The sequence below is a fragment of the Ambystoma mexicanum genome, chromosome 14 (genome assembly GCF_040938575.1).
Source record: "Ambystoma mexicanum isolate Mex_15411 chromosome 14, UKY_AmexF1_1, whole genome shotgun sequence".
NCBI classification, from domain to species: domain Eukaryota; kingdom Metazoa; phylum Chordata; class Amphibia; order Caudata; family Ambystomatidae; genus Ambystoma; species Ambystoma mexicanum.
The window spans coordinates 154,632,882-154,658,996 of record NC_090940.1 but is presented as its reverse complement, the minus strand read 5'-3'; the positions used below and the strand labels follow the sequence as shown (position 1 = coordinate 154,658,996).

At 45.8% G+C, this 26,115-nt stretch overlaps 1 protein-coding gene across 3 annotated transcripts in view; it reads left to right on the top strand.

Moving 5' to 3' along the window:
* Positions 1–26,115, top strand: part of HAUS2 (HAUS augmin like complex subunit 2) — a 483,701-nt gene that overhangs the window by 410,748 nt on the left and 46,838 nt on the right. For all 3 annotated transcript variants that reach the window (XM_069638779.1, XM_069638778.1, XM_069638781.1), the window contains one exon: positions 14,660–14,792. In XM_069638779.1, the coding sequence (XP_069494880.1) occupies positions 14,660–14,792 (133 nt within the window). The remainder of the gene's footprint in view (positions 1–14,659; positions 14,793–26,115) is intronic.

Genomic DNA, 26,115 nt, shown 5'->3' with positions numbered 1-26,115 from the left:
CCACATCAGGAAGCTAATCTCGCAGCCCCTCGCCTCCATGGAGCCCGGCGCGCGCTCGCTCCCTCCGAGCCGCCCGCCAAGAGGTCGCGGCGGAACATGGAGGCTCGACACCCGCACCCGCTCCACAACTAGATTCCTCTCGCCCGCGGCACGCCGCATGGAGGCTGCCCTCGCCAGCGCTCGCCATCAACTCAGCGTGCGCAGGCGGCTCCTGCACCCCCCCCCCTGTCCCGCCTCCCCCGCACCACCCATCTCGCTGGCCGCGCCGATCACCAGCCACAGCCACAACGACTGCGCGCAACTCGTCGCGGAGGGTGCTGGAGTCACGGCGGCAACCACACGCCTCCCCAAGACCCACCGGCGACCCGCCAGACGCCACACAAGCACCCGACAGCGGTGAGGAGCAGTCACTTGGCGAGATGGGTGAGAACATTTCGTTTGTAATCGTCTTACAGATTTTGTTGGAACATAAGTTTGTTGGCAGTTTTTTACATTGTTTTCCAATGCTTTTTATTGCAGTCTTTATATTAGCTGGAATAGATGTAGTGACTAATGATGAAATAAGAGGCTGCTTTTCAGCCAGGTCATCTAATGCACGTACCTTACTCCGTGTTCTTGGATGCAATTCTCCTGATGTTTCAAGGTCCATTTGTTCACACATTGGCGAACACTCGCCAAACGCTCCACTACGCTCCGCGTCTGTGGGTGGTTCTTATGGGTTCCAATTGTAGAAACAAAGAACAGACTCCAGAACAGACTCCAGCAGAGAGTATGGGTAACAGAGCTTCTCCTTCTCCTTCTTCACTGCCAAACACTCGGCAAACACATACAGACAACCACAGGTCGCGTCATATGCCTGAAGCCATATCGACTACCGGAGGCGGTGTAAATGCTGGTCCGAGAGAAGCTGAGGAGGATGTTGGACCTCGTATTGATGAACTGTGGGAATACAGCAACGGTCCCTGAACGGGTCGCCTTGGAAACGTAGACGCGAAGTGCACACGTGTATTCAGTGTTTGCCGTGATTAAGTTCAAGGAGTGAGCTTGTTGAGAGAACAAGACTGCTTGCGGTACGGGGTCGCCTGTAGGATCACTAATTAACTTGGACACGAAGATCTTTACTAAAATCTTGGCGTCTAGGCTCAAACCTCTTCTTCCATCCCTAGTAGAGCAAGATCAGTCTGGTTTTATTAAGGGGAGGCAGATGCACGATAACACCAGGAGGATTGCCCATATTGGAAAGAGGCTATTGTGGTGGCCCTTGACGCTGAGAAAGCGTTTGACAGAGTGGAGTGGAGCTTTCTCTTTGCCACCATGCGCTAGATGGGCTTCGGGGACAGATTTCTGGGTAGGATAGAGGCAAACTATTGTAATCCCACACTGCGCCTGATGATTAATGGGGAGGCGTCCGATCCAGTGGCTGTATCTAGAGGCACGAAGCAGGGCTGCCCGCTGTCGCCGCTGCTTTTTGCTATTTATTTAGACCCGCTCTTGAGTAAAATCCGACTTAATCGTGAGATCAAAGGGGTGATGTTTGGGGAGAGGGTGGCCGCCTTTGCGGACGATATGTTGCTAACCCCAACGAACCCCAAAGTATCTCTGGAGACAGTTGACAGAGTTTTTGGGGAATTTGGTCGAATTGCAGGGCTACGGATCAATAAAAGTAAGTCTGAGGTGTTGTGCTTACAGATAGCCCCTGGGGTGGAGAAGGAACTAAGGGAAAGTTTCGAGTTTGCCTGGGCGAAGGGTCAAATAAGGTATTTGGGGACGGTCATCACGGGCACGATAGAGCAAATGTACGAGGCAAATTATCTCCCGATATTGGGGACAATCAAGGGGCTGCTTTTGGGCTGGGGTCCACTGGCTGTGTCCTGGTTAGGCAGGGTTAATGCCGTAAAGATGGCTATTCTTCCAAAATTGTTGTACTTATTTATGGCATTACCTGTCAGGGTACCAGCCCCTTTCTTTAGAAAATTGAGAAAGCTCACTCAGGCCTATACATATGGGGGTCGAGGAAGCCTAGACTTCCGAGTAGGCTGATGCAAACGCCTAGAAATAAGGGGGGTTTGGGGGAACCAGATATGGTGAATTATTACCGGGGCAGCCCAGTTGCGGATACTACGCGACTGGTTGAAGGATGACAGGGGGAAGGTGTGGAGGGAAATGGATAGAGCGGTGGTGAGTTACGGGCTGGAGGGGGTTCTGTGGCTGCCTCGGGAGGATAGACCCAGGAGGATGTACTGCAGTGCGATTGAGGAATTGGTGGGTAGGCAATGGGATGAAGCGGTGCGTAGATCTAAGTTCACTTCCTTCCCATCGCCTCTCACACCCATTTTTGCTAATCCTCAGTTCACCCCTGGGCTGCGGACTGAATCCAGATTTGATGCGTGGCAAGAGGGGGGTTGTAGGTGCCTCAAGGATGTTTACGAAGGAAGGCAGGTGAGGGACTTCTATAACTGCAAGAACACTTTCGGGGTGAGGGAAAAGGAGCGAATCAGATATCTGCAGCTCAGACACTGGGCCCAACACCTTGTTATAAAAGGGGCGGCCACTAGGGAGCTTACCCAATTCGAGAAATATGTTTGTACTAACACAGGGGACAAACATCTTGTGGGGGATCTATATAGGCTGCTCAAGGAGGGGGAGGAGGTGGGTAAGAGGGGTTCATGACTAATTGGGAGAAAGAAACTGGGCAAACAATTTCATTGGAGCAATGGCAATCCTTATGGACGCGGATTCCCAGGCTGACTAATTCTTTACAACTTCAAGAAATCTGGGTGAAGCTGATGTATTGGTGGCACCTCACCCCCCACAGGTTAGCTAAAATATATCGGCCTGGAACTGGTACCGCCTTATGTTGGAGGGGGTGTGGGGAAGAGGGCACCTGGGGACACGTGTGGTGGCTCTGCCCAAATGTGGTTCCGTTCTGGCTCAAGATTCGTGAAGGGGTGCGAGACATGATGGGCACTGATACCATTGGGGGCGTGAACACAGGGTTATTTATGTTGGGGCTGGATGGTACCCTAGACAAGATACGGACGAAGGCTCAGAGGAAACTATATGTGATCTTGGTGATGGCGGGGGCTCTGGTGATAGCACAGAAATGGAAGGCAAGGGAGGGGCCCACGGAGCATGAATGGGTAGGAAGGATTTGAAGGTTAGCGGCACTGGAGATGGTGACATATTCATTGAGAGGAGAGTATCAATTGTTTCTTTTGGACTGGGACTTCGTGTTGCAATTTCTCAAACGAGATTCCAGGGCTGCTTGGTGCCCGCGTAGCATGAAGCTTCTGGGATTAGCATGATCTGGGGTAAGGGACAATGAGAAGGGGGTAGCTCGGAGACTATGTGCAGAATGGGTGGATGGTGGTGAGGGTAGGGTAAAGTAAGGACACTATAATGGACAGAACTTGAGAGAAATATAGTGATGTATCAAGACCAGTGGGGGTGGGAGGGCGGGGCATGTTGGGGGCGGGGGGGAATTATGGTTTCTTTGTTCAGTTATATGTTATAAATGCCAATAAAAAGTTCTATGAAAAAACTAGACGGCTGTCTACAGATCTCTCACCCTGATTTCTAGCATTTTGCATACATTTTGACACCATCCTTAGTTTTGTTTGAGGCAGGGAACCCCTTGGTGATGGGGACAGACAGGGTTTTTCCTTACTTTCTGTTAAATAAGTGTATGCCCACGAACGTGACACCTTTTGCGTCTCACGTCTACTTCTGCGCCCTTAAAGATGGCAATATCCCTTCTTCATTGAAAACATGAATAGCCTTTTAGAATGTAAACTGAGATGGCAAATTGAGAAATCTTAGTAACCCAACCCTTTAAACAGGTAGCTATAGACCATTATAGTCCTACCTAACAGCTGCACATCTGATTTTGGCCAAGACACAGGACGATGCCATAGCTTTTTGGGTTTGGAATATACAGCAACCTATAGAATTATTGTGTCCCATTTGTCGGAAGAGGTCTGGTGCCAACATACCTAAAACACTGCTCCAGCCTCTTCCTATTCTCTGCTTACCATTTAGTTGAATAGCCATGTACAGCGTTGGACCATTGGAGACTTCAAAAAGCGAAAGCCAGTATATCCTGGTAAATCTTCAATCTGCCGCTAAGCTTCAGATACCATACGTCAACAGTTGGATTGCAAAAAGAAATCCGAACTCACTACAGTGTTAACTTCTTGACTGCACTTAGACTCTTCTCAAAAATCCAGACCATGAGAACGTTGGTCTCCTCAAAGACTTTTTGGCACGGTTTGATAAGTTTTACGTATATCTTGAGGAAATTAGATCAAGATGGAAAAACCTATCCCTGGGCTTATTTTTCTGTGAGGCTCTTCGGGCATCCATGGAGTTTTTGCTCTTTCAGTTGAAACCTCTGAAGTCCTCAAAAAGCAACACTGTGGATAAGAGGAGCAGGAGAATGACACATTGGGCAATACTCAATTTGTCCCGAGGACTGAGGAAAGAATGTCTGTCAGATACTTGGTCAGTAAACGTACATTGGAAGTTCAGGACAAACGACAAACCAATAATTACCAAAACTCCAAACTTGTGTCATTAAAGGTAGGAAATGAAGTCCTGATATTTCTTCCTACCACTGAACATAAGCCAATGCAGGGCCTTTTCGAATATGATCCCCTGCTACCTCTCGGGTTCAGAAAGGACTGGAACCGTCGGGATCCATCTGATTGATGTAGAATGTTTTCCTATGTGAAAACAGAATGGTACTGAAGATGTGCAATCAAGGACTGTATGGAATTGAATAGATGATGTCAAATGTCTGTCCCGAACAAGACACCAAGGCTTAGCTGGATTCTGTGTAGAATGAGGTCATTTTGGCTACCAGACAATGCCATATGAATTGCATGCATGTCTATTGAAGGTGCTAATTCAGTGCCGGAGGATTGGGGATGCACTGCTGGATTGGGGGATGCACCTACCACCCCTGAAAATAAGCAAGGGGGGGGCTGGGTATCCTATAGGAGATTTGGGGGAAACATTGGAACACAAACTGCAGTCGCACCGCGAGCGAAGACCTCGCGGGGAAGCATGGGGTTAGGCATACATTGTGTGTATTATTGGCCCGAGAGACCTTTCCATAATTAGTACCAGATGGGGAGAAAATCATTAAGGTAAATGCATTCAGCAGGGATGCCACCAGCGAGGGCCCTGCCTGGGGAGTCCTGTTCTGAACACATGATCACCACCCCGGGGGCCGGGGAGGAGGAAGACAGAGCCCAAGCTGCGCATCACAGGCAGACGGAAGCAGCTAAGACAACACTGGGTGGTATAATAGCAAGACAGCGAGCCAATCCTGCGGGCACTCTGGGGTAGAGGGGAAGTGGACCTAAGCCAGCTAACCATTCACATGGCCCTGAATGCCTATTGACAGGTGGTTTTGGGAATGGGAAGCTGAACACAGTGGTGTTCCTGAAAGGACCAATCAAACAGTAAGTTTTTCTGTACCTGTGAGGTGTCCAGCATTTGGAGTATATACTGCAGGGTTTGCGAAGGCTGATATCTAGCAGCTACTGTGTGAATGTCTCCCTTGCCACCAGAAGCAGGGTACCTCGTGTTCTTTCCTGAATGGTGCTGACAAATGGCAGTATATTAAACTTGCAGCGGTCAGCAAAAATGTTATTTTACTAATTGCAAACTGTTACTGAGAGGGGTGAGAATTGATGTGTCGCCACACGGGGAGACAATGAGTTAGGGCACTGTTGATCTCTTAGCACCAATCAACTTATTCTTCCATACGGTAGCTCTGAGGATATGATGTGGCCTCACCAATGAGCTCCTTGGAACCGCAACAAGATGTGAAGTTTGAGCTACAACTGTTTGTAATTCTTTGACTATTGTGTTCAAAGTATAAACCATATGTTCCCTGTATGTGCAGACGTGGGCTCTCCTTAATCGGTTCCAGTCCACTGCTCTGTTTGATTTGCGCTAGCCCAGCTGTAATAAAAATCATTGTTTCTTGCCGTGTGTGTGCTCCTTTTTGATCACCAGTTTCTATGGTGGGATTGGAGGACCAGAGTACATTTTTGGAGGCCCCAGCAAGATCCGCAGTCCTGCCGTTTAGCTGAGGCTATACAAGCTGCGCTCCCTGGGGATGCGAGTTCAGCGACCACAGACCTGACCAACGGGCAACACAGAGGCGGCCCTGCAGAAGCAATTCACTAAGGTCTGCCTGGTCCCGAGTGCCACCCGCACTCAGTGGGAGGGGTAAGCTTGTGCTGAGGTGACTCAAGGGTCTTTAGGACATTATAACAGTGCAGAGCAGGAGAGGTGCACAGTGTGTGGCAAACCCTGTCAGACGGGAGTTGCGCGTAACACCAGTGATAGTACAGTTGCGTCATTTGGGTTAGAGTTGGCGTTATGAGTGTTTCTTGTTCTGGGGGTATAGAAAGGGACACTTGTGTGGTAGCTAGTATTGTCGTGTGGACTTGTGGTTGAAGAATCAACACCAGGAGGTGCCTCATGTTTATTTCACTTTGCATTGGAGCGGCGGGTGTTTGCAGACGGCGAAGAGGAGACACGGTGCATACTTACTCTAAGGGAACATTGAGCATGTGGAGGGGGCCGAAGGATGGTAACACTGAGTGAGTAGTTGGGCCTGTGGAGAGCACCAGAGTGAACGCTGAGGTAGGCCTGGTTTGGAGTGAGTGTGTGGGTAACGGAAGAAAGGAGGGAATAGAACACAGGGTAGATGGGTTAAAAAGAAAGAGAGGTAGGGGAATAATGGCTAATCTAGACCGCCCCCTGGACCACATGTGCCATAAATTGCCCCAGTACCGTGATAAACTATTTCCAATGGGCCCAGGTGACTGCAGGTCGGTGCTTCCATGCATGGCCTGGGGGAAGGACAGTAAAATAATAGAAAATATGCTCTCGTATCTGTTAACAAAATACAAGGGCTCCAAGCTGAAAAGCAGATAGAACATATTGGGGATGTGGAAGCTATAGGATGAGACAAAAGGGGAACAAGTGAAAAAGGATGAAGAGGAGACGGAGGGAGCAGACTGAGCTCTTGGTGCCCCTCCCCCCATGACCCTATGAGCTATACCCAGCATTACGACCCACAGTATGGTACACCAACCCCCAGTGAGAAACTCGGGGAGGGGACCATGACAAAATGACGGGAGGACATGCACACAAGGGGAGAGAGGAAATGCCTAGCAGACATAGAAAAGAATACGTGCCAACAGGTAGATGCATTATTCAGTGAGGCCGAGTGAGTGATGGAGGAGTTGCGCAAGAAGAGTGGCTATTGGGGAGAATACAATTCAAACTAGATGAAGAGGAGGAAGTGGGGAAGAAAGAAGCAGGAGAGGATGTGGACGATGTAGGCTCAGACAAAGGACTGATGGGGGATGACTGGAGTGATGCGTACAGTGTCAAATGGCCACCAGATAAAACAAGGAGGGGGAGGAAAGAGTGAAAGCAACAGGACAGTGACAGACGTTACAGGGACTGCTCAACCTCTCTCCACAGTTGGATAGTGAAGGTGAAAATAGGATCGACTCAGACCATCAGAGTAGGTGGGATAGTTCCAAAGACACTAGTAATGCCATTACCACAGAATGGTTGAGGGGGGCGTGCACTACATGCCATGACAAACAATGGGCAGAGGTAATCTAATATTTAGTCTGCCCTCCCTCGTAGCAGGGGCCAGTAAATCTATACAGGCACTCGAAGACGGCATGGGTGACATTAGCAGTAGGGGACATGAAACGTTTATTTGCTGCATCATGGAACAGGCAGACAAACTATGGAACCGGGAAGGGTACAAAGGGGTGAACTAAGCACAAATGCCCATGACAGAGCTCCCTTTAACAACTACCGAGCACACGTCTGGGAGGTTCTGAGAAATATTTATCCTGACCGCTACGACATAGGGTCAGTAACGGCTCATAAAATGAAAAGCGATGATGATCCAGAAGATTATATAAAACGGGTACAGGACCTATGGATGCAAAGGTCCTTGGATTAATGCATAGCCTTGTTCTATCATATATTGATAAAAGGACTGCTGTTGGAAGTACAGACCTCATTACATAAAATAGTGGGTATCGAAGATGAAGGTTGGCCCGAAATACCGGCAACGATAGTGCATTATTGTAAACAAAAACAGGAAAGCGAGAGGCAGGCGGCAGACAATGCTGCTGCCAAGACAGAAAGCAAACTGGTGCAAAAGAAATTGGTAAAATGCACAATGGAAGGAGCAATGCTCGTGCCAGACTCAGCAGTAGTGGGACCTGTGCCACATCGGGGTTGGGGGAGGGGGGGTTCCCGCAGGGAGTGTAGCGCAACAAGGGGGTTACATGCAGCTGCGAAAGACTCCACAATGGGGACCCCCACCACAAGGGAATTACATGCATGGGGGGGTTTTGTTTCCTGTGGGGGAATAGAGATGGTCAGGTCATAGGGTCTTCGGGGCTGTTATATATGCCAGAACATGGGGCACCTAGCCTGTACCTGTCCTTTGATGCAGCAAGCCCAGGCGATCCAAGTGGCGCAGCAACAAGGGTACAGCACAGTACTGCTGCAATGGCAACAGATGCAGCTTCTTCTGCCACAACCACAACAAACGCAGATACCCACACAGTAGGGTGGGACGCAGATACATGGAGGGGCAATGGATTGTGGGGAGGCAGCCAGACCCAGTGAAGTGATGGGGGTTGAGGAGGTCGTGGCCTTCCAGGCCCGGTCATGGCCAGATTGGTGGAGGGAGGCCTTAGTGTATGGTCTTTTTTTGGGGCCAGTTTCACCCGCCGGTTCCACAATGCAGGGACACATGATGTTGAAGAAGGCCAATAAGCCTTCAGCAGAGGCAGGTATTTGGCTATGCTTGAGTTGCATGGTGGAGAAGGCAACGAGCTGGCGGCCATGTTCAAGGGGGCAAAGCACACTGGAGAGTGTAAGGGGCCCAACAAAGCAGCATATACAATTCACATCCATCGTTAACTGGGTATGCAAGGCAAATTGTATGGGCACAGGAAGGCTTTCAGATGAATTTACAACAAAATTAGGCAAGGTTTGAATTTTGAATCTAAATTGATTTTGCGATCTTTAAGCCCATCTGGGTCAGGGCAGACAGGACTCTCCCAGGAGCAGTGAGGCATCTTTGTTGGTCTTTGGTGCCATGATCTTCATCTCCACACGGAGGTCCGGGCCTATGAAACTGTGGCGTGGCAGGGCAAGCATGGTGCTTAATCCCTCCAAAAGGGGACCAAAAGAGTAGAGAATCCCTCGAGAGCTGACATTACTGTTGGATCTCTAGAGTTCCAGAAAACGTAGCAAGCCCCTATATTTCCAGGTAACTGTGGACAGACACTATAATTCAAGAGAGCTGAGCAGTCAACAAGGGTTCAAAGGCAAAATTGTGCTGGGCAATATGTCCCTGTTAAATGAATCCCGATGGGCACTGTAAGGCTGAGACAGGTTTTAAGCAAACTGGGTGTTCTGTCTTCTCCCCTGCCCCAAGTTTAGAAATCTCTGGTCAATCTGTCGCTACCTTTTTTTTTAATGTTTCATTACATAGCACAACTATTACAAATCCCAAAGAGAATTGAATGTGTTTAAAATCTATACAAAAAGCCATTCTAGAATACATCGGAGCCACAATGAATGGTAAAATTCAATTGAACATAACTATCATATATGCCAAAGGAGGAAAGCTATAGCCTGGTATTAAGGTCAGAATTCTTTAACAACCAGTCTCTCCGACCCTGAAGCACAATTCAAGTATTCAGGATCTTGGCAGGCCCTCCAGAAATAAGTTGAAACCCCAAAAACAACCGTCTGAGATAGCTGTGATCTTTGCCTGCATTCACATTCTGCCCCAACGCAGAATCTCTTCCAACTCTTACCTCTTTTATTGACTTTCAGTCCCAAAGTGAGGCCTTAAAGCCATCTGGTCTTCCTACCCAAATGCCCTAAAAGCCCTCTTCCTTACTTTGAAAACTCTGTCCCTGTTGGGAAGAAACCCATCTGATCCGCCTCCATACAGAAAATGCAGTGGGGAGCTCCTCTTTAGGGATGTTCACACTATGGCTGGTGGATCTCTTCATTGATGACCACTTAACTATGAAGCCCACTATAAACCAATATGCATGCAGCTATGTGTGGCAATCATTTGATGGCTGTTATCTTAAATAAGTATTTGCCACTTACTCTCTGATATGAAAGTACCCCCTTGGAGCCGCAAATATCGGTGAAACTTTGCACATCTAGGATTCGGTTTCTTTACTAATCGAAATCCAGTCCTGAAGTCTGAGCAAAGTGCTGAATGGTGATCAGGGAGAATTTAGAATACCTATAGTTTCAAAAAATGATATACATTCTACTGATATGGTCACTGGATGCCAAAAGGATCTTCTGTAGATCATAGGGAAATCTTGAAAGAGAAATCATTTTCTAGAACTCTGATCCCACTTGCTTTCCTATTTGAAATTGACATCCAATGCCAGGCATCCCACATGAACCTCCCAAGAATGGGAGGGTTTTCATATCAAGGATTGCTAGTCAACCTAGATAATTTAATGAAAACTGTTTTACAGCTCACTGTCTTGCATAGCTCACCTCAAATATGTGCCGATCATGGGTGTCTCCTCCATTTTCCAACCCCATGACCACCCATCTTACCTCAACCATTTACATTCCAGGTCATTTCCCTAACGAGGGTTCCTTTCCCACTCGCAATACCAACAGTCATTTTCCTCACCCCATGGCTTTGCAAGGCATGGGCCTAAAATTCTTTTTCAAAAATGGATTACTAGTGTTTGCTAAGTAAAATTTTATTAGCACACAAATGTATTTGATTAGCAATCGTGTACTAATATTTTTAATGTCACCAGAAGTTATTTATCCCCAAGAAATAAAATAAGCAACAAAACAGCATTTGTATGTACCTCTGAAGTATGACATTAGTAAGATGAGTGCCTGTTTAATGTATAGGTTACCTGCATGAATAACACATAGATATGAAAAATGGCACTGAAAATAGTTTTTATTGCAATGCTCTGTGCATCAAGATAGTCATTGTTGCACAGGGCATGTCCCGTATACTGTATGCTTGACCCATCATTTGCTGTGTAATAAGAAGTTCAGAGGTTTCATGAACCAAAAAGGTAAACATGTGAAAGGGAGGTTCTAGCTGAAGACCAAGTACGTAGCGTGGCGTTGCAGCAGGTTAGGGTAATTGTCAACTTCAGGTGTAGAAAAAGATGGCCCTTGCCTGTCATTGATAACTTTTTCCACTTTCACAGAAGTGCAGGGCCAGTAAATGCCTTAAAGCCCAAGCGCAGCATTCCATCCCTGTGCGCCAACAAAAGTGGTAGAGCCGCCTTCTGGGGTGCTGATAACTTTATTTTGTATTTAATGCAACCAGACTTTGCGCAATTCATGCTTCCCTTAAAAGGAAATTGCACATATATCTGTGATTGGAAACTATTTCCAGGACCAGGTGGTTTGTCAGGAGGTGCACAGGTGAGTGGTCAGGGAGGCAAGCTGGGGAGCTCTGGTGGGCAGGCTGGCCGAGTTGAGACACTCCAGTGGTTACTCAGTCTGGGGCACCGCCTCCCAGAGGTTGATGGTTGGACAGAGGCGGAGCTGCCCAGCATTAAATACGGGCAGTTTCTTGCTGATTCTGTCAGCTTTCCTGGCACCCTTATTGGCCAGCTCTCTCCCTCAAGTGCTAATATTGAATGCAATCATAATCATTGAGCAAAGCAAGCTCTGGAGACTAACTACAGACTTACTGCATTGCCATACAGTGTAGAGCTACAGACTGGATGGAATTATGGATTGCTTCTTTGCATACCTATCTAGTTAACTTTGTGTTTGTTACATCATAGGAAATAAATTAAGACTAAGCAGAGTGGATGGCCTAGCAGGCAGAGAATTTGGGAAAACTAGATGGAATATTGTAGTTTGCAAACCTCTCACTTTCTGGGTAGCTGCTGTAAAGTAAATGGGGTGATGAGATAAAATGCCAAGGAGTTTTGGAATCTGCCCATGGGTGGAGCAACAGTTGCCATGGGTTATGCAACTAGCCGGTCCCAGAACTTGGTTTCCCATCAAATGCATTTAGCCCTGTGATCATGTACATTTGAAAGTGTTCGCTCATCAATATGATGCACCATCCCTTATAAAATTAAATATAGCTGGCACTATGAGATTTAAGTACACTAACCTAAAATTTACACTAGTATCAATTTAATTAGCAAGCCTTGAGAATTATATAGCAAATTGCTATGTAACACTGCTTATTTTATACCAGGCTTTGTACCACTCCATGCCAAGTATACACAATCTGCATTTTCCCTACCCTTGTGTTATATGATATCATGTTATTTATATCGTGCTTAATACCCAGCGGTTTTTAAGCGCGGACCAAACCTGTGTTGCTCCGTCTCGTCTTGCTTCCAAGGCGAGCACGTTGCCCTCAAGCTATCCTCCCGAGGCCTTGAATTGAGTTCTTATTTTTCTTCAAAGGCTGCATCCGCACCTTAATAACAATAATCTTTCGCTTTTCCTCTCTATTGTGCATACACGCCTGTTTGGACATCACACGTTTTTAAAAGTGATTTAGAAGTAGCCCAGTTCCTCCAGTGTAGTGCTCCCTTCGGATGATCTTGTGTCTTCCACTCCTTATGCAGTCATTATGTGGATGGTACTGCAAGGAACAATGCTCATCAAAGCTTGTTTCTCTTTCGAACTTATGTCACTGCCCATCTTTGCAATTTTAAACTGTGGATTCCAGGAGAAGCTCCCAAGCAATTTGAGAGAGGTATTCTGGAACAGGCAGACTGGTGATCAAGTTATAGCACTGCAACTTCAAGGTCTCCGTTTACAGCCACAAAGACCTTCAGGGGCATGGGCAAGGGTTTATATATGCATGCAAACCTTGGTAAACTCCTATTCTTGCGTCAATGACCTATTGGCTTTCTTTGAATGTATGATGCTCTTTGCACATAGCAACATTTGTTTGAATCCACCCAGTAAGCCGCCCTTGGATGCTTCTGACTTCTCGACACTAGAATGATAACAATACGTTGCACTGGTTCTGTGAATGGACCAGTTGAATGTCTCCAGACCACTGAACCAGTGGGATCCTTATCCAGTCTGGTTTGCTCTAAAGTCCCAGAAACAACATGAAAGCGCTTCCATCCATACAGGAATTCCTAGTTTTGACACCAATTGTTTCTTCTGATAATATTTTTCATACTTTGTGTTTATCCTGTCGTGACGTAAGCAGCTCAGACAATGCACAAGTTGCCTTGGTTCTGATGCAGTTCATTAATAATTACTGTTGCTCTATTTTAGAGGCTAGTGGAGTGGATAATATAATGGAGTACTAGTTTAGAAGTGGCACATTGTAATAGCCGATAGCCGCAATAACCGCTTCAATTGGTTCAGCCGCACCAAGTGATAGTGATGCCTGGGTGCATTTAGTAAACTACATGCCCTGTCACAAACCTGCTGCTCCACTCTTCATTTCCCTGACAGAAGCTCGTAGTCCTACTCATTGGTTGCAGTCAATAGCTGCAATCTCCCGATTTCTTCTTGTCCCAGGAGAATGGACTGTCTGCCAAATAATCAAGCTTCTCATGGTCTGTGCCACTTCTATTGCCTTATCTCCCGAATGTTTAAGCAGTACCTGTTAGTAAGCACCTTGATGCACATCTGATCTTTTTCACTATATTTCTAGATTGCGTTATACTGGGGTCCTGGTCAATGCTCCATTTTGGTATCTTCTGTCCAAACACTATACAGATAGATACTGCAGAAATTGGTTGTTTAGCATTTGTTTGGAGGAGGTGCTTCGACCTCTAAAGAGGATCAATGCTTCAGCCGCCTCTGGTACACATTTATTATGCCACTTGAATTGAGTAGGAATTTACTGTTTTTCAATCCTTGCCAAGTATCTGTGCCGTCTCCATCGAATCCGCTAATGTTGTTTTAGCAATTTTGCAGGCATGTTTTTGATTTTCAATTTGTTGTGGATGCATAACGGATGTAGTGGCAAGGGAATGTCTCATAGAGGAGATTGCCACCTAGAGAAGCAAGGATGCAATTGACCCTGCGGCAACCCACATCTACTGGATTGCACCGTTCCAAGTGGAAAAAATCATTTTCACTTTAGGGAAAACAAAAAATTGATTTAGAAAGTCCGCTCTGAGCAGTCTTTCTAAGTCAAACTGTTATGACCCCCCTGTATTTCAAGGTAAATCCCACCAACGCAGGAGAGTGTGGGTGGTGAATAGCCTTTAGGGGTGGGATGGAGAAAACATTGAAGGCTTCACAAAATCAGCAGAAAATGATCACATCTTTTTTGCATGCAGGCTTCAATACTCGGACATATCGCATGGAACCGATTCCACATGGTTTGCATCTTGGCTTGATCTTTGCAAAATGTATTCCACTAGGTGGTTGTGAAAGAGCATCACTCTATTTGTCTTTACTATGTGAGAAATGTTGTGAATCTGCTTAAAGTATTTAAACCTGTCTCTTTGAATGCAGGTTCCAGTTAGGAAATAGCTTCAGTTTTCTATGCACAGCTCAGATAGTTGGTTGAAACTGAACCCCAAGTTCTGCACGCTGACTGGGAATGTCTTATTTCTTCATCAATCAAATTCAGGGCAGAAATGTGATGCTCTGCAAGCAATGAATGGCCACCTGGAGGCAGTGCTGAAGGAGAAGAGGTCCCTGAGACAAAGGCTGGCAAAGCCCCAGTGCCAGGAGAGTCTGCCAATTGAAGCCACCTATCACAGGTAACCATACTATATGTAGGTTATGATGATGTTTCATCATCTTACAAGTAAATTTAACATTGATTTAAATTTACAATTCATTGAGAAATACAATTGCAAACCTACACGTAAGTGATTAAGCTGTCTGTTGGGGATTCAGTTTTCTACCAAGTGCTTCTACACGTTTTGTTTTTTGGATGTCGGAGTAAGGCTTTTTGACATGCAGTAATAGACCAAATATATCCGGTGATGGATGGATGGGTGGAGGGGCAGAAACCTCCTTATTATGATGATTATGAGTAACTTGGATGGGGCGTGACTTTTTTCCCAAAACAATGTTTGTAGGTTATGCATGCATCAATGATGTCCAAAACCTTAATACTTACTTCATCCATGTGAAACCACAAACCTACAATAGAAGACCGAATCCTGGATCAAACATTAATTGCCAAATACAAAGAAATGGGTGTCCCAGTGGCAGATTGTTCCCAATCAAATAACTAAATTGACAACCAGGTGTTCAAATTGTGAGACTTTTTCTAAACCGCTATTTTTCACTCTATAGTCAAGATTCTGTCTTCGTTTGTAAGATTTCTTTCAGCGCTATGTACTTTCCATATATTTCTGTTTCTTAACACCTCTTGGGATTGACATGGTTTCGGCTTCTGGGCACCTTTCCGGTTTCAACTCCTTACTGATTCTTTACTGTTTCTATGGGATCAATTATGTAGCACCTTTTCAAGATTCTGTTTATCACATTCCCTAGGTCTTTGGACCGACAAAGCCATCCATGAACCATCACACTTAATGCCCGTGACTCAAATGATAGTTCAGATTTGTGGATGTGTTCGGATCCTCTGACCCATGGCAAAAAGTCCAAGATCATGCAGGAATGTATAGAAATACTTGGTAAGAGATGTAAACCGAATACAAACAATGAATTTAAATCCTTTCTGTGGCACTTTGTAGTTATGAGACCTAACCCAAACCCTGCAAGCAGGCCTATGGTCCCTTCACAGTTAGAAGCTAAAGGAGATTCCAAAATGGCCACCAGCATGCAAATGCATTTAGGCTGGCCCCTTGCCACACCACGCAACCGCGGGTCACAGTCGAATCAAGAGAAGACACAATCTGTACAGCACACATACCGGCAGTGTGCTTTGACAACCTACAAAGGCAGAGGGATAAAAACCCATGTAAAGCAAGCTAGCAAAACAGAATTTGTCGGCCCTGTGGGGAGCTGCCATCAGGGAGTTTGGAGGTCTGGCCAGACCCTAAGCAAGTATAGCTTAATCAAAAGAACCCCCCCAAAATAGATACTGGCTTTAGTGGTATTGGAAGAGAATCGTGGGGAGGTTTACCGTTCAAAAGGAAGAGCCAATAGATCTACACAGTGGGGATCGGGAAAGAGTAAAGATCAGAAGTAACGTTTTGTAACAAAGTGAGACTGGTTTTGGCAGTAAGAATATTATTGTAGCAGAACAGAATGTGGTCTTGAGTGTGTCCAGAGCTTGAAGGAATGGAAACCTATGAAAATAAAGGATTAATCTGATTCGGTTGACCGTTCAGTAGGGGGAACAAGAATTTGAGTTAAGGACTGGGCCATCAGTGTGACGTGCAATGAGGACTGGGATACCACCTATCATTGGGGACGAAGGAGAAACAGTAATACAGAAAGAGCATACCCCAGTGAGGGAGATGGGTGAGGTGGTTAAAGTGTAAAAGTGTGTTGTGTAGATGGTGTCAGAAGAGGGAAAGGGATAAGGGCTTGGTGAAGAAGACTAACAAGATTATTAGAGTATAACGGATTGGTGAAAGGAAAATGGAACTAGATATTGGACATGCTGAAGATGATGTTGGATAGGAGCGAGATTATGAAGAGGAAGATTCCAGTAGGAAGATTTACAATGTAGTCAGTATGGGAGAGATTAAGGGAGAAGATACTATGCAGAGGAATGAGAGTGAAGCTCTGGGAGTAGTGTTGCGAGGAGAAGTGGATGATGGCAGACTGTTCAGAGCACAGGCAAGTTCGAAGACCGTATAGGGCCGAAAGTCTTTTCAGGCAGGAGCAAGAGAGATGCAAACCTGATGCATACACAGAGAAGACAGAGGTTTTGGGATGTTTGGGGGGTAACCTAGTTAGGACAGGGGTCTGTAATATTTGGCTCTCGAGATGCTTTGGACTATGACTGTAAAGAGCTCACGTGCTGCCTGAAGCTAGGTTTGTGCTCAATAAATACCCTCATAATAGTTTGGACCACGATTGCCATCAGTCCTAACCAGTATAGTCAATTGGCCCCTTTGGCCCACCTAATCTCTACCTGATTCTCACTCTGGCTGCCCGCCTTGGGCCCTCTTCCTTCGCCTTCCTGTGAGGCAAAATACCTTGGTGTCACCTTCTCCTCTAACTTTCAGTGTTATGCGGATGACACTCTGCTCTCCTTCAGGCTCTCCTCTCTTCTCTCGCTCATTCCTAACTGTCTCTCTGTGATTCAGGATTGGTGTGCCTCCAAAGATCTCTGCCTTAATGCCAGTAAGACGGAGATCCTTCTCGCTGGGGCCCCTGCTTTCCCTTTCTCACTCTGACCTCCCACCTTGGGCCCTCTTCCTTCACCTTCCTTCCTGTGAGGCAAAATACCTTGGTGTCATCTTCGACTCTACTCTCTCTCCTCACATCTCGGATGTCGCCAAGAAGTCCCACTAGCAGATGCACCTCCTCAAAGTGACTCTTCCCTTTCTCCCTTCGCCCCAAAACTCACTGTCTACAGAACCTTGCTGCTCTTTCTTGATCAGTCACCCTTGCACTGTCTCTGGGCCTACCACAAACTTAGGGGCTGTAACTGTAACCCTACAGTGCCTTGTTCTCCTTGCACTATCCAGAGTCGTGCTACCCTAGATGGACTTCCTCAGAGCATTGCTGCCCTGTTCCCCCTCCCCCTCTGCCTTGCACCCCCACTTTCCCCTTGCACCACTCGTTCTCGTACGTGCACGATCTGAATGACACAAGGCCTAGTAAGATTGTTTCTGTTCTCCCTCCCTTGTCTTGTCGGGCCGAGAAACAAATGACATATCCTATTGGTGTCAAAGGATCATGGGAGTTGTAATCCAAAACCACTGCAGAGAAAAGGGTTGCATAAAACCATTTGAGTGATATACTCAATGAGCTTATTTATTGTACTGGTTTTTGTTGTTCATCATGTATATAATGTTTGGGTCTAAAACATTTTATGAAAATAATTTCTTAATGAGTAACTTTCTATTAAATACTGTTTTCTAAAAATCTTTTTGGTAACATTGGACCACACTGAGTCTATTTCTTTCAAAGACTATCGGTTTAAAGAGACCTTTCTCTCGCTAACCCAGTGTAGTATACATCATCAAATTTAGTACACATATAACCAGGCAGGAACTCCCTTTCTGCTCTTATATACATATACATGGTTCGTCCAACATCTAGGCACTGTGATTGCCATATACAAATGCCATATCATATCATATCATTATTATACCTCAGTCGATACTCAGTTTACCGACCTCTGAAGGATGTTGGCCAGTAAGATAGCTCAGCCGGTTGAGTGCTTGTTCCTGCGATCTGTGCATGATCTTTAGGTTGCAGGTTTGAATCCCGGCAAGGCTCAAACCAGCCCTTCATCCTTTCGAGGTCGATAAAGGTGTACCAACTTCAGTTTTTTGATAATTGTGATAAATGTTATATGTACAGCGCTTTGCCGAAAGCTATATATAATTAACCATTTGGCCATGAGATTAGTTATAGAATGTAGCATGGAGTCCCTTCATCTCTGCAGTGTTGTATCATAACATTGGCATATCATTAGGTAGTAATAGCTCCAGGAAATGAGCAATACAATTCAGTTGCTTTACTATGTAATTGACTAAGTTTTTGTGTTTTCAACATTTAAATATATACATGAGATCAAATAGCCAGACTATAGAGAAATAATGTTGAAAGGTGTATTCTGTCGCAGTGCAGAAAGCTGCCTCATGGTAAGGATTTCTGTACAGTTTTTGCACACGTTGGCTGGATGTCACGTACATTTTAGGTGGAAAGTCATTTTTACTCTATTGAAATCACGTTTCTGATGCTTGTTAATCTGCTTAGTGCATACGGTCCGACATCCAGTGGTAACCGTGGAGTATTGCATCTTGTCTTACGAGGATCGAAAGGGGATGTCGGCATAGGGGTGTCTGTAACACTATCCCCATCTTGACGTGTAGTGTACCCAAAATCCCTCACGCGTCGAGGTCACTCAGATTGTTTTTTTCCACACAGATTACTGGTCACCTTAATGCAGAGCTTTTACTAGAGATAGCGTTATTGTTCTAATCATCGACTTTGGTATTTTGTCCAGTTAAGTCACTTCGACGGTTGAATCATGTGCAATGCCGAAGACTGCAGCAGACTTTCGACGCCTGTTGATCTGGCGGCGCTGCCATACACGTGGCCAGGCCTTCTGGCCAGCCTTTGCAGTAGGGAGAGTGGGGTCAGGGTGGCCATATTCTTTACAAGTATGCCTTTCCTCTTTGCTCCCTGGTTTTGTCATCGCTCTACCTGTCATACGCTATGGACAAGACGACATTTAGATTTTGCCCCTCGTGTAGGGCCAAATATCTGAAAAGTCTAGCACCGTCGGGGCAACAACTGTCTTCCCCTCAACCACAACTTGGCAACTTGTGCGGCTTGTCGACTCCAGTCCCAAGACGATTAAGGAATGCCGTCTGAAGTGGTGGACGGCCTATGGCATGTCGCAGGCCGAATCTTCTCCAGCAGCCGAGAGTGATTGGGGTGGGGTGAGGCTTATAGTGATGACCAGGCCTCTGTTACGGAAGCCACTGACCTAACGGCAGAGAGTTCTCGATCCGCAGCGTTTGTCCCCAACCCCGACAGGCACGACGCGAGTCATGCTATGGCTTATTTTATTTTAAAATAAACTCTTAACTTCATTACCTCTTAAACCTCTGTATAAGACTTGGAGGTTAATTATCTGTATGGAATATCTTAACAATTATCATGCTTGGTGCATATAGTCTCAAGCCATTCAAGTCTCTTTAGAGTCCTAAAGTAATGACCCTTGCAAGCACCTTACAGATTTGGATATTCTTCTTTGCTTTTTAAGTTCTTTTAACTCTATGAAGTTTGAGTTTTAAATGCTTTTGTGAAATGCAGACTTTCTTTGAAGAATTGAATTCGTTTTGCATAAAAATTACATCAAATAGAAACTCATAAACTTTCTTGAATGCTGCTCTCCTTCTGCGTGTGAACCTTTTCTTTTTACACATACGAACGCATAGTTTCTTTCTTGACACGCGTTTGCGATAAACACACAATCACAAGACGTAAAAAATTGTCCTCGCGTATAAAATTCACAAGCGCATATTAACAAATACACGCACGCGTGAAAACAAGTGTACGCTCGCTAAAATACAACTCGCGCTAAGTAAAATGGTCTCGCGCTCTATCGCTACCGAACACACGTGGTTATACGCAACGTCACTCACTTAAAAATTGTACACGCGTTCAAAACAACTCCCGCTTAGTTAAAAAATGGACTTGAGCTCTATCGCAACCCAACACGTGCTTTCTTACGCAACGTCTCTCACGTTAAAAATGTGCATGCGCTAAAAAACCACTCGCGCTATTCATTTGGACACGCGCTCTATCGCTCAGAATACCCGCGCGCTTCCATAATGTTACTGACGTCACGCGAACTCGCGCACGCGTTAAAACAGTCTTGAAACACTTTTCATGCAGTAAGCAACTTTAAAACTTGAGCGCACAGTCTTCACACGCGTTTCCTTATTGTAATAGAACTGTAAAACGTCTTTTCACTCAGTAAACTTTAAAACTCATTTAAGTTTTCTTATGAAAGATGAAAGTTCAGTGTGAAAATCTTTTAGCTTTTAAAAAGAACGATCCCACCTGATGTCTTCTAGTTCACTCCAGCTCATCAAACGATTTTCTTACTTCTTTGGTAAATTTTCTGAACTCTGAAAGGCCTTACTTAAGGAGCTTAACTAATACACAACCAGCCACTGAATTACTATGGATGAAAGGCAGTTTAGAATCTTGCTCACCTCCCAAGAATCCAACCCATTATCCTATCCACCAATCGGGCAAACCAAACATACTATTGTTCTTTAAACCAATCAGAATTCTTTCTCTCCATCTTGACTTGGGGAACCACAATGTTAATTCTATGTACAAACTCTTCCTGATTACTACTCCAGCCAAACACTTCCTGATCACTACTCTAGCCAGCCCTGACAGGGCTATGCCTCTCCAGATTCTTTAGTAGTTACCACTACTAGGAAACTGGCTGGGGTACCCCTGTCTACATGAGAGGCACCACCTGACAAAGAGTCCAAAAGGCAATATGCACTGGGGAAGAGGGTCACAACGGCTGCTGCGTCTCCACCAGAATAGCCAATAACACCACTCTATTGGTCAGACGTCCAGTGGAACCTGCTGCTAGATGGCCTTCAAGAAGTACCTGAACCTATGTCCATTGTATCAGAAGGCAAGCAAGTGAATCAGAATGTGCTTAAGAACACTCTATACGCTGCTGAAACGGCAGGAAGAACCTTGGCACAAGGTACTTTGCTCAAGCGGCATGCCTGGCTGAGGAACTCCAGTTTCAAGCCAGAGACCCAGGTAGCCTTAATAAACAAACCCGTTGAGGAAACCAACTTGTTTGGCAAGGCAGTGGACGAAGCACTTGAAACAGCCAAGAATGAACATGAGATACTCAAATCCCTTCAACAGATTACCCAGAAACCTTCTCAACAGAGAGGGAGCGGCTCTCGCCGGTCCTTTCGTAGGCAATCTCGCTCCCCCCAAAACCAGTATGGTGCAGGGAACAACTGGAATTCGGACAAGGGTCTAATACCACCACCACCTATGCACCCAGTGCACGGCGGCATTGAAAGGGTATAGGCCGAGGTTCCGCCCCAGAGGTACCCCAGCCTCAGGTAAAAAATGACCAGCAGATCCATGTCACCTCCCATACCACCCCGGTTGAGGGGCGTATAACATCTTTCCTTGCTGCATGGAAGGGTATACCCGACCGCCAAAATCAAGACGCCTGACTCTGGAACACCTGCACATCCTACTGCAAGAGGTGGAGATCCTTCTAGGAAAGGGCGCCATAGAAGTCGTCCCTATTCTACAGGTAAACAAGGGTATTTATTCAGTGTACTTCCTTGTACCTAAAAAGGATCTCCCCATGCGCCCTGTGCTAGACTTGCACCCAGCAAACAAATTTGTCAAACCTCAAAAGTTTCGTATGGTCTCTTTACAGGAAGTGATCGCGTTGTTGAAACAGGGGGGTTACATGGCAACACTGGACATGAAAGATGCATACTTTCATATTTCAATGTTGCCAGCGCACAGAAAATACCTAAGGTTCATGATAGCGGACAAGCACTATCAGTTCAAAGTACTCCCCTTCGGCATTGCCTCGGCGCCAAGGGTGTTTGCAAACGTACTGGCAGTAGCAGCAGCGCACCTGCGCAGACTATCCGTCCCGGTTTACCCTTCCCTCGACGACTGGCTCATAACAGGGGAGTCCTACGGAACATGCCTATTGAACACTCAGAAGACCTCTTATTCAGTCTGGGATTCTCCATCAACTAGAGGAAATCCAGCTTAGACCCCAGTCAAGTCAAACAGTTTCTGGGGGCTCTAATTCGGACAAATGACTGCCTCGTCTTCCCCTCTAACGAGAGGGTTCAGAACATGCTATTTCAGATCCCTCAGTTTGTAACCAGTCGGGAAGCGACGGTACGCCAGGCCATGCAACTGTTAAGAATGATGGCGTCCTGCATTTACTTAGTTCCTCACGCGCGTCTGAGCATGCGTCCCCTGCAAGAGTGGCTCAACAGCCAGTGGTGTCAGGCCAGCGGACAATGGGAAGATCTGGTAGTTGTCACGCCAGCCCTCGTTCTCTCTCTGCAGTGGTGGTGAAGGGGGAAAACCTCCTGAACGGGAAAACCTTCACCACCCCCGCAGTAGAAGCCACTCTGATGACAGACTCATTTCTCACGGGGCTGGTGGGGGCTCACCTGTTTCAGCAGACGGTGCACAGCGTGTGGTCCCTGCAAGTAGCGTCCAACCACATAAATCTGTTAGAGCTATTAGCTGTATTCAAAGCACTGAAAGACTTTCAGACACAGTTACAGGGGAAGACAATCCTGATCTTGACAGACCGCACCACAGCCATGTACTACCTGAACAAACAAGGGGGCACACACTCTCCAGGGCTATCCAAGTTGTCCCAAAATATTTGGATATGGGCTCTCGAACACAAGATCTTCTTGTTGTCACAACACGTTCCAGTGGAACTCAAATCTTCGGTCAGACGTGCTCAGCAGGGACGTCCTACTGCCCATAGAGTATGAATGGCGACTACACAAAGACATTGTCTCCAATGTTTTCGCGCTATGGGGCTTCCCAGAGATCGACTTGTTTGCAACTCTGGAGAACGCTCAATGCCAAGATTTTTCCTCCAGGTACCCCCAGAACCGCTCCAAGGGAAAGGGTCTCTGGATAGCATGGTCAGGGAAATTTGTTTATGCCCCCTTCGACTCCCCTACTTAACAAGATTGTGCACAAGATGCACCAGGTACCAGTCACCATGATATTGGTTGCCCCCATGTGGGCCCGCCAACCCTGGTTCCCTCATCTGATGGAGAGGTCCCCATCTCCTCCAATGAATGCTTTGCCCGTACAATATGTTATCTCAGGACAAGGGAGAAACGCTTCATCCATGCCCGCAAACCCTGAATCTAGTGGCCTGGCTCCTGAGGTCATAGAGTTCGGACACCTACAACTCCCTCAGAGATGCATGGACATACTTAGGGAGGCGTGAAAACCAAACACCCGATATTGCTACTCCAGTAAATGGAAACGCTTTATCTGGTGCTACTCCAAGGGCATCAATCCAATTCACTGCTCTCCTACACAGATTGTGTTGTACCTAACTCACTTAGACTCAGATCTGGTCTTCAATTCCCTGAAAGTTCATATAGCTGCCCTTTCAGCTTACACTACATCACAACAGAAGGTGTTATGGTGGAAGGTACCAGTTCATGGAAGGGGTTAAAGGAATTTATCCCCCCCCATTTCTAACCTGGCTCCCGGATGGGACCTAAATGTGGTATTGACTAGATTTATGGGGTCTCCCTTTGAGCCTATGCATAAGGCAAGTCTCAAGCACTTCACCTCCACCCCACCTCCTACTCCGGGTACTGCTCGCTAGTCTATGCACAACATGTGATTGCAAGCAGATTAGCATCAGAAGACATGCATTACTCACCGTAATAGCATTTCTGATGATTGTATCTGCTTAGATTCACATGCGCCCACCCTTCCTCCCGGCTCGGGTGGAAGGAACAAAGACGTCTTACTACTTTCTCTATTTTATGTACTCACAATAGTCATTGGGCTCCCTCACAGCAGAATAAATATAATCGGAGGGACCTCGATGCGTGAGGGATTTTGAGTACACTACAGGTCACGATAGGGATAGTGTTACAGACACGCCTATGCCGAAGTCCCCTTTCGATCCTTGTAAGACAAGATGCAATACTCAGCGGTTACCACTGGATGTCGTACCATATGCACAGCATGTGAATCTAAGCAGATGCAATCGTCAGAAAAGCTATTACGGTGAGTAATGCATGTCTTACTACCAAAGTTTAAAAATGGGGAGTAAAATACTCCCACCTCAAAATCTTATCTGGAGCACTGCCATCATCCGTTTTGTTTTTATCTTTTCTTCTTTTCTTGTTCTTCTCCTTGCTTTTCTTTTCGCTATTCTTTTCTCCAGCATTCTCTAAACTTTGCGTGCCAAGTAAGAAGGCTATGCTCCACATGCCTTTCCTCGTAAACAACTAGTATTATGGTACTTGTTTGTCATGTGGCTGATATGCTACTGTGGATTCTTAAGTTCTCCTACCATCTGGGTATGTTGTGTGGCCATGAATGCCTTGGCCACAATTCTCTCTAGCCCACCCCCGTTCTTTGCCCCCAAGTCTTTTCTAAACTCCTAGGAGGTTTTGAGCGTTGTGATGAAGCAAGACGATCCATTTAGCAAGACCATGCAAGACCATGTTGCATGTACACGGGTCCTGTGCGACCTTTCTGTTTAATAACAAAATGGCTAGGCTGCCAATACAAAATACTCATTTTCATGACCACCATTTTGAAACATCATACAGTTCAATAAACGGCCAACCAATGTTTTCACAATGGATAACGCCAAGCCACGAGATACATTTCAATTGTGATGTAGACCGCGGTTCACCAAACATCAAACAGATGTCCGTACAAAAGGCAACTAGAATGTGCTGCAACGGAGGAGTCTTTGTTTGATTGGATATTAGTGAACAAATATTCAGCCTGTTTTCCTAGTTAAATTAAGAGCTGAATCGACAATCTACAAGGGATAATATCTTATGTATATGAGGGCTTGCCACTATATGACAGCACTGTGATTGAATAACAGAGTGCAGACTATATGACTGGGGTGGGGACGTTTAGTGTATTCCATCAATGACCGCATGGCAAGCCAAAAGATTACATGACCCCGTTCTAATTCCAGAATGGGAACCTTGTTAAGATGTTAGTCTTTGTGGTTCATTGATATGGCGCTAGTAATGACAGTGCTATTGCAAGGCTCAAATTCTGTATCTTTTGTACGTCTATATATTTTTTCTTTTTTTAGTTAAAAAAAACAAAAATGGAAAAGTTTCTCCCTTATTGAAGAGTTTTGTTTGCCTCCTTCTCTACTCCTCTCAAAGTACTGCTCTTTGAAGATGCACATTCTCTTCACAACCTTTGATCCTGAAAGGCAGCTCAGAGGCATCTCATTGTTAAATATCTAAAGCAATATTGGATTTGGGCAGGAACAAGGAAGAGCTGAGCTCTGCAAAATGTCTTGCGGTAGTGCTGTTCCGGCCCACTAGACTACCCCCACAGCCCACGGTCTGTCTCCAAAATCTGTCACCCATAAGCAGCCCAAGTGATTTTCTCCTGTGTCTCTTGCCTGGAGGTGAGCTTCAGGGGATTTTTGTTGGAGTACTGAGTTAGGAAAATGACACCACCTTCTCTCACGCAGAACAGTACAAGCTTCTTACCCATAAGCAAGTACAAAATAGTACACCTGGATTGTGGTTTTCAGACATTTTACTATTAGGGTGAGTGTTGTGACAAAATAAATGTTTGCGTTATTTGCTCAGCAGGGTTTCATGCTTCAGTCATTATCACAAACATGTTTAAATATGAGGTTTTGTGGTGATTTTTATGTTCCTAAAATGCTCTTTTTCG